Source organism: Cucurbita maxima, unplaced genomic scaffold, assembly GCF_002738345.1.
Source record: "Cucurbita maxima cultivar Rimu unplaced genomic scaffold, Cmax_1.0 Cma_Scf00008, whole genome shotgun sequence".
NCBI lineage: Eukaryota > Viridiplantae > Streptophyta > Magnoliopsida > Cucurbitales > Cucurbitaceae > Cucurbita > Cucurbita maxima.
The window spans coordinates 2,963,062-2,978,461 of record NW_019272024.1 but is presented as its reverse complement, the minus strand read 5'-3'; the positions used below and the strand labels follow the sequence as shown (position 1 = coordinate 2,978,461).

The 15,400-nt window shown below is 38.2% G+C and overlaps 2 protein-coding genes across 2 annotated transcripts; both read right to left on the bottom strand.

The window, feature by feature from the left end:
* Positions 1-777: 777 nt before the first annotated feature.
* On the bottom strand, positions 778-3,128 carry LOC111483413 (probable membrane-associated kinase regulator 2). The gene is made up of 2 exons (XM_023129626.1): positions 1,560-3,128; positions 778-1,460 (listed from the first exon to the last, which is right to left on the bottom strand). The coding sequence occupies exons 1-2, from the start codon at positions 2,887-2,889 to the stop codon at positions 1,381-1,383; spliced, it is 1,410 nt and encodes a 469-aa protein (XP_022985394.1). The 5' UTR covers positions 2,890-3,128; the 3' UTR covers positions 778-1,380.
* Positions 3,129-9,000: 5,872 nt separating this feature from the next.
* On the bottom strand, positions 9,001-14,725 carry LOC111483396. Its single transcript, XM_023129593.1, has 16 exons — positions 14,135-14,725; positions 13,418-13,539; positions 13,238-13,326; positions 13,122-13,157; positions 12,945-13,041; positions 12,779-12,821; positions 12,599-12,699; positions 11,654-11,718; positions 11,071-11,567; positions 10,912-10,999; positions 10,702-10,827; positions 10,054-10,622; positions 9,841-9,979; positions 9,702-9,770; positions 9,478-9,606; positions 9,001-9,348 (listed from the first exon to the last, which is right to left on the bottom strand). The coding sequence occupies exons 1-16, from the start codon at positions 14,353-14,355 to the stop codon at positions 9,235-9,237; spliced, it is 2,505 nt and encodes an 834-aa protein (XP_022985361.1). The 5' UTR covers positions 14,356-14,725; the 3' UTR covers positions 9,001-9,234.
* Positions 14,726-15,400: the final 675 nt, after the last annotated feature.

Below are 15,400 nucleotides of genomic sequence, written 5' to 3'. Positions count from 1 at the left end.
TTACACCTTAATAGATAATGTTTCTTGTTTTCGTCTCCAACCAACGTGGGATCTCACAATCCATCCCTCTTAGGAGCCCAACGTCCTTGCTATCACACTACCCGGTGTCTGATTCTAATACCGTTTGTAATCGCCCAAGCCTACTGTTAGTAGATCTTGTCATCTTTAGGGTTTTCCCTCAAAATTATAAAACACGTACACTAAGGAGAAATTTTCACCTTTATAAATAATGTTTTTTGTTCTCCTCTCCAACCGATGTAAGAACTCACCGTTTCATATGCCTCTGCACTCATCTAAGTTGGATATTACTTTTTCAATGGCAACACAAGAAAAGGGAGAGGGAAAAGGGTTGTTGTACACTACAATCAAAGGAGAGTCTGAATCATTATACTTGGGAGATTTTGTAAGTTTCTGCCTCCATTCAACTCTTCCTCTTCCAATGAATGATGAAGATTTTAAGCAAGAAAACTTCTATCACACAGTTTAGCCTTTTAGAGTAAATAGTAAGGGCTGAAGAAAAAGAAACAGAACGCAGAAAGGTCCAAACCCTCTGTTGGAAAAATTCTCCACCATCCATTGAGACAATAATACGTTGATATGTACCCCAAAAGATAATGAATTATAGAAAGAAACAACAACCATGATACGGAACAAGATAGCATTCCCAGAAGCAGTGATTCTCATGGGACCAAATCAAAACCTTATGTCTTGAAAAGACAGAATTGAATCTATATATAAATACCTAATATTTTAAAAACTTTAGCTCAAGATTTCAACTGATTCATGAATATGGAGACCCATCATCATTAGCCTCCATAAAGGCATTCAATAAATCCCCACATGCTTCCCTTCTTACTTTTAGACCATAATCCATTGGATAAAACAAGAAATGGAGAGAAAGAAAAGAAAAAGGAAGGAAGACGAAACTCATTTTCACTATTTAAGTAAAACCCACTTTTCCCCACTTCTCTGACCACTAAGCACCATTTTTTTGCCACAGAGAACAGCCTAAGTTAAGATCCACATCCTTTACCAATCTCAAATGCCAAAAAAAGCAACATAATTTCATAGCACCCACTTGAACTTTCAGTTCCAATTGGGATAGGCAAAGGAAAAATCACATACTTAGGGGCAACTGCTCTTGGTTTGTGTGCATCTTTCTACTGATTACAAAAACGCATACAATCCAATAATTCTTCTCTTCTCTTCTCCCTTCAATGGAAAGATTGAACTTTTACTTAGAAGCCACCCCAGGAATTCAATCCTAACCCGACACAGCTGCATATGATACATATACTACACATATTTATATATAAAGCGAGAGAAATCTTCAGGATATCGACCAAAAATTTCCCGCCGTTTCTGTCGGCTTTAATCTGATCATTGTTTTTCTGTTAAATCTGAAGGTTTCTCACGCAGAGTGTCGCTTACTGACCTTGATAGCAGGGAAGACTCTGAATCTGTCATTGAAAGAAATTATCCGTTAATGAAGAAGAAGAAGAAGAAGAAGAAAAGGGTTAATTTTTAATATAACGGAATAGTTTAGCAGTTTTATTCACCTCGAGATGCGTTGAAGGATCTCTTGCAATGGAGAATCGCGCTCTGGATTCCGTCTTGTTGCTGGATAAGCGAATCGTCCCTTCTCGAGGGAGCCATCCCTGGTGGCGCCGCTGCTACGGCGGAGGAAGCTGACCGACTTTTCCCCAAATGCTTGCAGACTACTCTTAGCTTAGCCGGCATGTTCCTGCCCTTGCTGTTGGCGGTGGTTGTTGGTGCTTGCACTTGCACACCTTCTGTCTGTGTCTGTGTCTCTGTCACGGGTTTCTCCAACGGCGGCGAGGTGGGTGGCGGTGCACCGGACTTGGCTCCGGCTGCCCCCAAAATAAGCTGCCCGGATAGCCTGAACTTCTCGCCGTATCTCCTTGAAACCCGAATGTACAGAGGCTTCACCATCTTCAAGTACTTTTGCATTATTACGTCTTTGGAGAATCGATTTTCCTCCGAAGTTAGTTCATCGGAGCTTCGTTTCTGGGGTTTGTTGTTGTTGTTGTTGTTGTTGTTGTTGTTGTTGTTGCTGTTGCTGGTAGTTCCTCCGGAGCCTCTTGAACTGTTGTCTCTGGTAAACAGAGACATGATCGGAACTTCCTCCACCTTAAGTTTCACAGCGAAAAGCTTACTTTTCGTCTGGTTCTGTTCTTTTCCCGCTTGGTTCTCGTTTTTCTCCGGTGGGATTTCCGTCGTCTCTTCCTTCATCTCAGTTTTGGTCATTTCCCCCACAGATCCATCTGTCTCTGGTTTCTTTTCCCCGTTCGATTTCGACCTCTTGAGACCCGACATGAATACCCTAAACTTGGCAGCTGATTTCAACAATGTGACACGAAGCTGCGGCCTGGCGTTTGTTTCAGAACCGCCATTGGAGGAGGCTTCAACTGGGACAAGCTTTCCCTTGAAAAACAAGTCATCAGAAGGAGAAAACGTGAGATTGGCATCGGAATGTTCGTTGCTAGAGCCAGATGACAGCGTGAAGTTGAACTCTCTCTCACCATCCGTATCCCCATCTTCTTCTTCTTCATCATCTTCATCATCTTCTTCTTCTTCTTCCTCACTTCCGTCAGCACAGTTTCTCCTCCCCTCGTCATTTCCCCCCTGTTTTCGACTCTCATCCTCATCAGGAACAGCAAACTCCAAATCAAAGAACGGCCCATCATCCTCATCATTCTCCTCATCACTTTCCGCCTGGTTCTGCGGCACGGCGGTGACAACACTGACAGCGCCAGCAGCAGAGGAATATCCGTTAAAAGCAAAATCAGCGGTGGCAGCAGCAGCAACAGCAGGAGGAGTAGCACCGCCGCCCCCTCTCCAGTATTTGAGCAAGCTGAAGCTTTCCATGGTTGGAAGAGCCAGAATAGAGGAATGGGTTAGGTTTAGAGAAGAAATGGGTAAAAAGGAAAAGAGAAGCAAGTAAAAGATAAGGGGGAAAAGGAGGTCCCTTGAGGTCGTCGAGGTCAGTCAGAGTTTCAGGAGAAGGACGATGGTAATGGTTGTTGCACTTTGCAGGTCTGAAAATGGGAGTGTGTCACAGAGTTGGTAAAGAAATACCTTTTTTTACCAAAAGATGAAACGTTTATTTTCTCCCATCTCCATTATATCTTCTTCACAACCTTAACTCTGTTAACGCATCCAATTAAATTGATGATGCCAGAATTCATTATTGGGGTCAAAATTAAATGGGTGGAGACATGTCAACTCCCAACCTTTTAATTAGGGTTTACTTTAATTTTCAAATTTTTCAATTTTTTTAGTTTATAATACTAGTTTTTTTAATGTATTAGCGTATAATTTTTAAATTTTATAAAAATGAAATATTAGGGTTGAATTTTGAAGACAATATTAACACCAAATTTGGGTAATAGATAATTTTTAAAAATTGGATTATTTACTATTTTTGGGTTTGGACTCACAATTTCCCATAATAATATGATGAAGTGGGCCCCTTTGTACTGAGACAATAGCCTCCGAATCTTAAATGGGCCTCTCAGGGGTTGCCTGAGAACAGTACCTATCGGCTCCATTTCTCAAAATAATTTAAAAAAAAAAAAAAAGTTAATATTTTTCATAATTCATCGAAAAGCTTCCAACTGCATAAAATTCCCCCCTTTCTCCTTCCTTCTCTTATCTGTGATTCCCAATCTACACGTGGGGTTATGACATTACATACCTCATACCCCCAAAACATAAAGTTTTTTTCTTTTTCTTTTTCTTTTCTCTACATATTTCATTATTATTAATAAATTATTTAACGAAAACATGCTCTCAACCAACCACGTTATAATTCAAGGAATGATCATGGGTTTATAATCAAACAATACTATATTCATTCGTTTGAGGCGTTTTGGGAAGCCCAAAACAAATTCATGAGAGCTTATGCTCAAAGTGGACAATATCATATCATTGTGGAGAGTCGTGTTCATCTAACATAGTATCAAGAGTCATGCCCTAACTTAGCCATATTAATAGAGTTGTTGAATTCTCAAATGTCGAGCAAATGATTCCAAAAGGAAAGGAGTCTAGCTTCGTGGGCAATATCATATCATTGTGGACAGTATCGAGTAAAAACAATTTAATTCAAAAACACTTAAAAGATTGTTTGGCTTTTTTATGATGCAGCTCTCAATGGTACGAGTTTGCAAAGAGAGTTGAAAAAGAAGAAAGAGCCCCAAGATTTGTTCCTTGAAACTACCTTTTGAAAAATGTAAAATAGATGGACGAGATAGAGGGAAGAATTTATTAAAATGCTTATAATTAATTTTTTTTTTAAAGTAATAATATATTCCCTATTTTGAAATAAGTAAACAAAAAAAAAAAAATCAAATTATAGTTTTAAAAACTAACTTCATGGCATGAGGGCTAATGAGATAATGAAACAAAATAATTTAAATTAATTTAAAGTCATAATTGATTTATTTTTGTAAAAGAATAAAAATAAATTATTTTGGTAATTAAAATATAGAAGTGGGTACCCTTAGTTCAAATGTCATTGTAATATATAATATTATTTCATTAATGAAAGAAACATATTATCCAAATTAATATATCATAACATCTGTTGCCAAAAGATGGGAGCTTAGACCTTCCACGTGTATTTTTTTTTTTTTTTTTTTTTTTTTTTTTNGAAACATATTATCCAAATTAATATATCATAACATCTGTTGCCAAAAGATGGGAGCTTAGACCTTCCACGTGTATTTTTTTTTTTTTTTTTTTTTGTCTTTTTCCTTTTCCAAAACAATTAAATTTTCATATTTAAAATAAATAAATAAATAAATAAATAAATAAATAAATAAATAAATAAAATTTTCTTGGTGGGTTCAATGCATATTTATAAGGTAACAACAAAGTGGGGACATAAAAGATTTGGTGACGAATGAAACAAAGAATGGAGCAATGTTTAATATGCAATTTAAAAATTGAAATTTTAAAATAAAAAAATCGATGAAATCAAAGTCGTGCTTCGTGTTTGGATATATGTGGTTGGAAATAGATTCTAAGGTTCGATACGTGTTTGAAAATATATATTTATACATCATAAAATTAATAATAATTAAATATAAATTATTATTTTTAGTAAATTTATGAATCCGTTTTAGGTGCATATAATTTATAACACATATTTTAATTTAATAAAAATAAGATTAATGAATTGAGTTTATAACATAGGACAAAACCTTAAAAAATAAAAATAAAATAATAATAATAAAAAAGGTTTAAAGAATCTTAATTTTAGTTAAATTGGTTCCTTGATTGGGATCATAAAATTGGAACCATATCTCATTTATATCCACCTTTGTCGGATCCTCCCGTCCGGCTATGCTATCTTTCCCTTGACCTTCCTTATTCTGAAGCGGATAAAGCTTAATTCCTCATGGTAGAAAAGGAGAAATGGTATGACTTTACAGAAGCGTGCTTTAGGAAACGAAAGAAGACCTCATAGTCAAATAATGCTCAATTCTCACGGTCGTAGGTTGAGTAGCCTAAGGCAAGTCTCCAGCAGCCTGTTGTCGGTGTGGTTGGGGATATGCGCCATCTGACAAAAACCTAAGTGAGTCGAGCGAACCGTTATATGTTTACTTGAAATAGATATATGCCATATGCTTGCTTCTCGCTACCGAAGCTTCAATACTTCATTGTTTAAGGTCTCTACACCCCGTTCTCCGAAACTCCCACTAAAACATCACTTCACGTATCGCCAACCCCGAGCCATACATTTCAGCAGACTCTCTGTCCTGCACATTCTTCTCTCAATCGACATGAGGACCAATCAGCCAGCAGCCAGCACAGCCGCCTCCCCCCACATGGAAATGAAAGAAAGATCTCTGAATGAGAATACCTTTGATAATAGAATCAGATTCTTTCTCAAGGGGCAACACCAGTAAAGCAGGAATTTCAAGCAATGCATCCAGCCATATCACTGCAGGGACAGGTTATGAAATAGTTGGATCCGTCGGGGCATTCATTCAAGACTCCGATAGATGGGGGAAAGAAAGGAGTTATCCATCAGAGGAAGACAGTGGAAGATCGGGATTCCGGGAAGGAATAAACAATTTGATCTTCGTCCAACAACGAAATATCTGGCAAAACTAGAATGTCCCTTCAAAAATCTCTTAACTGTTTAAGTTGGACTTATTGAAATCGGAATCATAGTCCGCATCAGCAGGTGAGGTAGTGTCAGTCTTAGCTTCTTTCGTCTTATAGTATAGGGTTGATCGACAGAAGACGAATAAGGCGCTGTAAGCTAAGCGCTCGACTATCTAGTGACGCACTCACATGGTTGAATGAAGGTGCGTGCCCCGGACAGATAAGGGTGTACTGTAGGAAGTTGGTGGTTGTTCTCCAGGCGGAGTGTTGGCTCCGCTGAAATATGGGAGACTTTCGTGGTTAGGTGCAATAGGGTTTTAGCGCTAGGCTCTTTTTTCTTTTTTATTATAATAATTAATGTCACATTCTTGGTGGCCTTGGTAAATTTCAATAAAATTAACATAAAATAGTTATATTTTCTTTTTAAAAGTATATATTAATTTGCATTTCAAAAAAAAAAAAATCAAAAATTAATAATTTAAGTACACGTCAAAATTCTAATCTTTTTTTCTTAATTAATAAATTAAGTTATTATATAACTCCCGTTGAAAACGTCTATGATTTACTTATCTATTTGATAAAACATCACAAATTTAATTTTTTTCAATTTTTTGAGATATTTGAAATTATATGTCCTAATCTTCTGTAACATAGCTAAGAGTTATCATGTAAAGTCGAAAAATATTTATTATTTATAGGATAATCATTTAAATCAAATCATATTTATTTCCGTCAATAAATTAAAAAAAATGGAAAAAATTTCAAAAGAGAGTCAAAGGAGAGTCAAAGGAGAGCTCCTTTCTCAATGCCCCAATAATTGCACACAACTTCCCTATCCAACTCAAACTCTATTTTTTATAATATCAATTTCTTTTTTTTAATTTCCAAAATAAATATTAAACTTCACAAATTTGCTTCATCTACCTCTTATAAAAAAAAAATAAAAATTAAAAAGTCATTGAAATTAGGAAATTAATATTCTAAAAATATGGACATTAATTTGGATTTTTGGATTATTATTATTATTATTATGTTTTTATTAGATTACGAATGGAATAAATAGTAGAAAATGGATGGATATTGGTGCGATCTGACTCATTATTAGAGATCAATCCCGAACCTGACGGATTACAAAGAAACCCACGAGTGATGAAAATTTCAAAGTCCAGCTGCCGAAAGCACGACATAAAGTTACCCAAAAGTGGGAAAAAAAAAACATTTACACCTAAATTAATTTTGATATTGAAGATTTTTTTTTAATTAAGAAAAAAAAAAGACAATATTAAGTGAATTGCTATTATTTATATGTTTATTTAAATTTTTAGAAATTTTAATGGGCCCATGGAGATAATATAGAGACAAAATGATGATGGTAAATCACAAATTTTGGCATTTTTTTTATGGGAATTACACATTTTCTTCCTTTTATTATTTCTTTTACCTTTTAAAGTGTTTTACTTTATCACACTTTTTACTTTTTTTTTTTTTTTTTTTTAAATTTATTTATTACTTTTTTAAACTCCTTTTTGTCTTATTTGGACATTTAATCAAATTCAAAACTGACTTCTTTTATTTCTTTTTATTTATTTTTTTAATCCAAATAGTAGTAACGATGACAGGATAGGAGCTCTTAACGTCATAGGTGACAGGATAGGAAAAGTGTGTGGGTCAAATAGCACCGAGAAAGAGAAAGATAGGAAAGATGTCATGTTCTACTGTCAGCCCACTCATGAAGAAATGTCATTATTTGGTGGGTTTAATACACCAACAAAATGCTCCTATTTTTGAGAAGCATTCTATGTATGTCCTAAATAGTTGCACCAATGAAGCACCTTCTTTTCATTTCAAATAAATAGGTAAAGGGCCAAGCTACATTCCCTTTGAACCATATCAGGACCTGACCATAAGAACCTTCTGTCTTCTTCTCAATTGTCTTCCAATCAAACCTGCACTGGCAGTATGAACACAGTACTCAAGTAAACACTTTCATGCTAAGGAGGGCACCCTGAACTCAAATTACCATCCTTTAACCATTCTCACGCCTGAAATCAAAGAAGATAATGGATTGTGTAAAGAATGAGAGTTGGTTCTTGTGGGGCTTAAAAGAAAGCTAAGAAAGACAACATAAAGAGAAGCGAGCACTCCTTAGAAGGGGAAAGACCAGGATTGAGCAACGATTTAGACCATCCTCCTAACTATGCCTGAAATAGCTAAACAAGGTAAGAGGACTGTCTTTCACGGAGTTGCTGCTACAATAAGGTCTTCGGTAGCCAGAGGTAGAGTTCTGGCCAATAGTACCCGCTACTCCTACTTTCTCTTGATCAGAAACGGAGAACGTAAAGAGATTTAGTAGGCGATCCAAGACCTGAGGGGAAAGGAAAGCGGTAAAGTTCGAGAGTTCAAACGTTTTCGTAAAAATCATCCCACCAAAGCATACTTCGAGAAAACTCGTCATATATTTATGTAATACCCAATTTTAAATGACTATCTTTTTCTTTCTTCAATAAAATGAATGTGTAATAGCCCAAGCCTAAACCCACCTAGATTTACCATGCGTTTACTACCTACTTTGTAACAACCCAAGACCACCACTAGTAAATATTCGATCTGTTACGTATCGTCATCAACCTCATGATTTTAAAACACGTCTTCTAGAGAGAGATTTTCACACATTTATGAAATCTCACCAAACAACTTACTTTATCGATATCAGTAATTAAGAATTCCTCCTCTTTCTAGCAGATACAAGCAAGAAAATGAATATCACCTGTAAACAGCGATTAAACTTAACGTTTGATCCTTTCCAATTAGAGTCATTTCATCACATACTCAATTGGATACAAAGAACAATTTAACACAAAAATATAGAACATAATGAACTAAGAACCAAAAGAAAAACAGGGTGTTTTAGTGTCATCAAGAACAGCGCCAGCCGCCCATCCAAAGAAACTAGCTGCCTAAGTAGTAATGTAATAATATCCCGACAACAACAAAGCTCCATAGAAATGGAACAAATCATCAAACATCCATACATAAACTCTCCTCGTATTTACACAAACACACACACACACACACACACACACACACACCTTATGATCCTCACAGGAAATAACTCAACTGTTGCTTCTTTCTACACCCTCCTTCCCCATATAACTCATTCCATTGCTTCAATTCACTCATCATCGATCCTTCCGCTGCAAAACTCGCCGCAACCTGAAAACCAACCATTCAAACCATCTTCCCGTTAGAATTCCCGTCTTTTTTCTCGATATGAAGCGTACTCTCCCTATGCCTACCTACCTAACAGGCTCGAACTAACAATGTGAGAAACGTCGACTTTACCTGATTCTTCGCTTCTTTGAAATCCTCCATATTTAGTGCCCTAAGAGTGATGACTCTTTCTTCCTTGCTTTCTCCGTCTCCATCCCCTACTGCCTTATTCTGCCCTTCAGCAGCCCTTCGTTTTTTCTCCTTCGAAACAAGAAACCGAACGATGAAACGACGATATACAAAGAAACAACGACACGGAGATTGAAGTATGGCTCTGATGATTCCCTCATACTTACCATATCCTTGAGTCTTTCTTGCTTTATTAGCTCCCGAACGGGTCGATATGCAGCCGTCATACAGAAGTTCTGGTTTCAAACGTAACGTATAAGTCGATAAATTATTAACATTTTCGAGGTCCAGAAAATGAAAGCAAACCTTGAGATCACTTCCACTATATCCTTCTGTGAATGCAGCAAGCTCCTTCATGTCTAGCCCTTCTTCCACCTTTTCTTTCCCCAACAGAGTTGTCAATATCATTTCTCTATTCTCTGCTGTTGGTAACCCCACCATTATTCTGTTCATAAAAAGCTTGGCCTTTTGTTAATCCATGGAGAAGGGTACATATTCAACAATGTTGCGCACAAATACCTTCGCTCGAATCGACGTATGATGGCTTCGTCGAGGTCAAATGGCCTATTTGTTGCTGCAAGAACGAGCACGCGCTCCCCTGGCTTTGTCAACAGTCCATCCCAATGAGCCATGAACTCGTTCTTTATTTTCCTCATTGCCTCATGCTCGCCAACTCTCGTCCGCTGTCCGAGCATACTATCTACCTCGTCCACAAAAATGATCGTGGGAGAGACTTTGGCTGCTAATGTGAATAAAGCTCGAACATTCTTCTCGTCTTCTCCGAACCATTTCGAAGTTATGGTCGACATCGATACATTAATGAAGCTTGCTCCAGCTTCTTTCGCTATGGCCTTGGCTAACATAGTCTTTCCAGTCCCGGGCGGTCCGAACAATAATATGCCTCTACATGGCTTCAAAAGACCTCCGAGAAATAAATCTGGCCTTCGTAAAGGAAGCATTACAAGTTCTTGAAGAGAATCTTTTATCTCCTCCATCGCCCCGATATCGGAAAATGTAATATTAATCTCGTTCGCTGGTATGACCTCCGGCCTAATGCGTTTCTCGAACTCATTGTCTGGTGGAACTTCCTACGTGACGGTTGATCATAACACAAACATCAGTAATGCCATTCATAGAGCTAGCAATGGATTATAAGAAGAGACCTACCGGGGCTTTTGCAGCTGGAACAACGATCTCTCCCTCGGTTTTCGCCACTGCAGCCGCTGCTGCTTCAGTTCTGTTTTCAGCAGCTGTGGTATCGGCTTTTACTTCAGATTTCGCTGCTCCCGAGTCCTAGACATAACAATTAAAGCACTCGATGATCTTATTCGACCGTCCTCGAGGTTAAAACAAAAACGATCAAACTAAAATATGAACCTTTGAAGCTTCAGTTTGTGCTTCAAGCTGTACTGAATTCTTGCCAGTGGATTTTCCTGCTTGGAATATGCTCAATCCATGGGACAAACTGCTCGATCGACAACACGATGAGTACTTAAAACGAACAACGAGAACTCAAACAAAAAGGATTGATCTTACCTCTTGCTCGAAATGATCAGTTTTCCGTTTCGGTATTCGGGATCCTTGTTGTTCATTAGATGATAAGAAACTGCAGACACTACAATCTCTTCTACGTAGTTACTGAGAACCATCGTATCAGCAACGCAGATCGAGTCGAGATCATCACAGTCGAGATCATTTGCTGAAAGAACTTCGATGATATGGTTTCGGTTGTCCTGAACCTTGATCTTTTTCATATCTTCTTCCAATTGAGACTTCCAGCTGACATGCTGAGATTCATCTTCGGGTGGCCTGATCTCGATATTATAAGGAAAAAGAGCGGAGAGCCGCTCGTCCACCTCCATATAATCATTGCTCGGATCAATAGTACGCGAACCGAGTATCAAAATTGATCCAGACAGTTTTTGTAGCATTTTTTGGAACAAGTTGTAGATCCTATTTGAGGTCGATAAGAAACTATCTACGTCACGAAGATATAAAACAATCGGACTCGCTTTCGACACGTATACAAGAACCTGAAACCAAATAAAATGACTTATTGTCTAAACAAAGATCCTACAGAAGTTCACTTGAATCAGTAAAGAATGCAACTCATTGTTACCTTATATAGTGACTGTATAAGCAGTTTCTCCTCAAACGCCCAGCTGCTCGTGTGCTTAAGGGAAGCTACAAACGATGAAACTTAAAGCTAAGCCGAGAAATCGGTACAAAACACGACTAAAAGCAGATTCTTTGTAACAGTTCAAGTCCACCGCTAGTAAATATTGTTTGTTTTGGCCCGTTACATATCGGTGTCTGCCTCACGGCTTTAAAACGCGTCTACTAGGGAGAGGTTTCCACACCCTTATAATGAATGTTTCATTCCCCACTCCAACCAATGTGGGATCTTACAAATCCACCTTCTTGGGGATCCAGCGTCCTCGCTGGCACACCACCCGGTGCCTGGCTCCAATACCATTTGTAACAGTTCAAGCCCACCGCTAACCCGTTTTGGCCCGTTACGTCTCACCATCAGTCTCACAGTTTTAAAACACGTCTACTAGGGAGAGGTTTCCACACCCTTATAATGAATGTTTCGTTCCACTCTCCAACCGATGTGAAATCTCACAAATCCACCCTCGTTAGGGACCCAGCCGTCCTCACTAGCACACTGCGGTGTCTGGCTCTGATACCATTTGTAACAGTCCAAGCCCACCCACTAGCTGATATTGTCCTCTTTAGCTCGTTACGTATCGCTATCAACCTCACAGTTTTAAAATGCTTATACTAGGGAGAGGTTTCCACATCCTTATAATGAATACTTCGTTCCCCTCTGCAACTAATGTGGGATCTCACAAGTTCACCGCCTTGGGGACCCAGCGTCCTCGCTGGCACACCGCCCAGTGTCGAGCTCTAATATCATTTGTAATAGTCTAAGCCCACCGCTAGCCCGTTTTGGCACGTTACATCTCACCATCAACCTCACAGTTTTAATAGCAAAACATCTTCAACAACCAACGAATGAGTTTTGATTTTCAACAACGACACGAAGATTTGAACAACAAACCTGACTTCTCGACATTGCACTGGTTCGTGAGGTTAATAATGTTAGCAGCAGCAGACGAATTTCTTCGAAGTTTCGGAAGATTAGAAGATCCTTCCTTTCCCCTGCAATAGTTCAAGCACTAGATACATTACAAGACATCCCTTCTTCTATAACAATTAAACGAACATAGACCTATCATACCACGACGCTAGTTCCACACCACTACGTTGCCTCCGCAACGAACCTACAACAGAACAAACGTGCATCAAAGTTTAGAGACTAAAACAGAATCGAAATCAACTACGTGCATCCAATAATCAAAACCTTAAAATCATTATAGTTCTAAACTCGAAACTCAAAAACCGACCTGTTCTTTGTTCTTCCCGGGGTGGAAGGATCGAAAACGATCCAAATAAGCTAGACAATTTCTCTAATGTAGACTCTGAGGTAGACCTTCTAAAAGCCTAACACAAAAAAAGGGACCATAAACTTGATTTCATGAACAAACACCAAATAAAAATGACAACTTTTTAAGGATTCTTACAGATTCCTTGACAGAAGTCCCATATTTGCTCTGAATCTGAATCAAACACAGGTATTAGTTCTTGATTCCAAAGAAGAAAACCCCACAAAAACTAAAGTAAAATTAAGAATCTTCACCTTCAAGGAGAAGTCAGTGATATCTAAAAGCAACAATTTGGCCTCGAAGTAGTGAGCCAATGCCTTGGCAAGCATTTGCTGATAAAGTTCTTCATGAAGGGAACATAAGAACACAAAGATTACAACTTTTGAACAAGATTTTTGGAAGATTGAAGTAAAAAGATTAGGGAGAAATGAGACCAGCTGGGCCAGAGAGTAAGATGGCTCGGCTTGCAGGCGAGAGGTTTCGAGTGAACTTAGATACTTCAGCGTGTTTCAAATGCACGTAAGCCGCACTTGTTAATACTACTCGTGTTTGTTCGCTGTCCACACAAAAAATAGACTCATGTGTCATTTATTTGGTTCATAACTCTCATTCATTTAGTTCGTAGCCCTTTTAGTTAATAGTTTTGATTATAAGTTTTTAAGGGGATATTTTCGACACGAAAGAACACAGACATAGTGGTTGTCCAATGAGATACTACACATAATAATCTACTACTTCATAATAAGATACTACCTCAGGGTAGCCACCCACAAATTACGTGCTTACAAATTGTTTTATTTATTATTCTTAGTGTTTTATTATTTTCAAAATAAGATTTCTGCTTATTATATCGATCTCATTTCATATCATGGTTCAAACGTTAAACGTTAAACCTAGATCATCTGTGAACTACTCAATCAATTACTTGTTTCAAATGCTAAAAAATTTGTGAGACGGTGAGATATAGACTTTGTGAACACTTTGGTTATTGAGATTGGTTGCTATGAGTGAAGGTTCGAAAATTTTCTCTCCGACCCTCGTAAATTTTTGTATCTATTTATTTGTTTAATTTTTGTTCGTGCGCCTGTGTATCATTGAGAGTGCTGTTACATCAGTATCAATAGAGATTAGAGAGTGAGAGAGAGAGAGACCTGAGATAATAAGGGAAATCTTCAAAAGTGACTTTGCTTTGACGGCCATCAACAATCTGTTTAAGCATTTCCTGTTCGAGCTTGTCGGCGGTGATGAGGTTAGAGGAAGAATTAGAGGCGGACCATTTGGTGACGACGCTCTGTCCGGTGGCTAATCCGAGCCCCACTCCAACTCCGACGCCGACACTCAACGCCGACAGCAACAAACCCTTCTGCTCCATTATTAATAACCCAAAAACCCTCTCTTCCTTTTATTGGGATCACAACAATCAAAATTCCTTATAATAAAAATGGGTCATCAATCAAAATTTCTTCCCACCTCTTAATTTTTCTTCTGTTTACACAAGGATGGGTATTTTTAGGCGGAACCGGCAGAACCGGATCTGAGTCAGCGGCGGAGGGGAGTCGCTGCGGTGATGGTGGTGGTGGAGGGATATATTCTGTGTTTCGTCTCTAGTTTTCTAAGGCATACACATCGGAGTGCGGGCCTCGGGTGGTTACGTGGCACTGTGTTGACGGTTGTACGAATCGGCAGGTCGGTTTTTTCCCTCTTTTTCATTTCTGGGACTGTCCCACTCACGCGCCTACGTCACCTTTTTCCTCTCAGAGTTTGCGCCGAAATGCGAGTCCTCGTAGATGAGATAAGGTACCATTTTTATATATTTTTACGTGTTATATTATCCGGTTAATCGCTCCCGATATTTTTTAATAATTATAAATAGTGGATAAATAAAATTTTTAAAAAATTAATTTTTTACGACCGAACAACTCAACTATAAAATAGAGAGTTGGGTTGGATTGGATTACAAATCCAATCAACCCGATCTTTTAAGTTGAGCACAAAAAATTCTTTAACCCAACTTAGATCCGAACCCGGAATATTGATTTGTGAATGCAAGTTGGGGTTGTAGTGAAGGGAAAGGAGCCGACATTTAGCACGCAGAACAAGGTAGGCGCAACTGAAGTGGGTGCGTTACCCTTTCCGGAGTACCCTATTTTGTACTGTTTCCCACAATTTCAGTACCAAATTTTGACACACACCCTTATGGGAAAATGTGACTCTCATACAATTTGCATCGCAAGTGGCCAAGTTTCTTGCACCATTTTTGTTCTTCTACACAAAATTTGAGGTCACGTAGGTTCAATATTTGTCATCAATAAGCCAGCTCCTTTTACCGCACCTCAAGTACCTCTGCTTCAGATTCTTCTGACCTCATACAACTTTTTTTAATTTAACGGGTCAGAATTCTTCCTTTCCCTAAAGTC

Excerpts from the sequence above, each read along its gene's own strand:
- LOC111483396 (XM_023129593.1), bottom strand. The coding sequence starts at position 14,355 with ATGGAGCAGAAGGGTTTGTTGCTGTCGGCGTTGAGTGTCGGCGTCGGA. Across the intron at positions 13,042-13,121 it reads GGACTTCTGTCAAGGAATCT|GCTTTTAGAAGGTCTACCTC; the intron begins GTAAGAATCCTT and ends TTTTTGTGTTAG. Across the intron at positions 9,349-9,477 it reads TCAAAGAAGCGAAGAATCAG|GTTGCGGCGAGTTTTGCAGC; the intron begins GTAAAGTCGACG and ends GTTGGTTTTCAG.
- LOC111483413 (XM_023129626.1), bottom strand. The coding sequence starts at position 2,889 with ATGGAAAGCTTCAGCTTGCTCAAATACTGGAGAGGGGGCGGCGGTGCT. Across the intron at positions 1,461-1,559 it reads ATCCTTCAACGCATCTCGAG|ATTCAGAGTCTTCCCTGCTA; the intron begins GTGAATAAAACT and ends TTTCAATGACAG.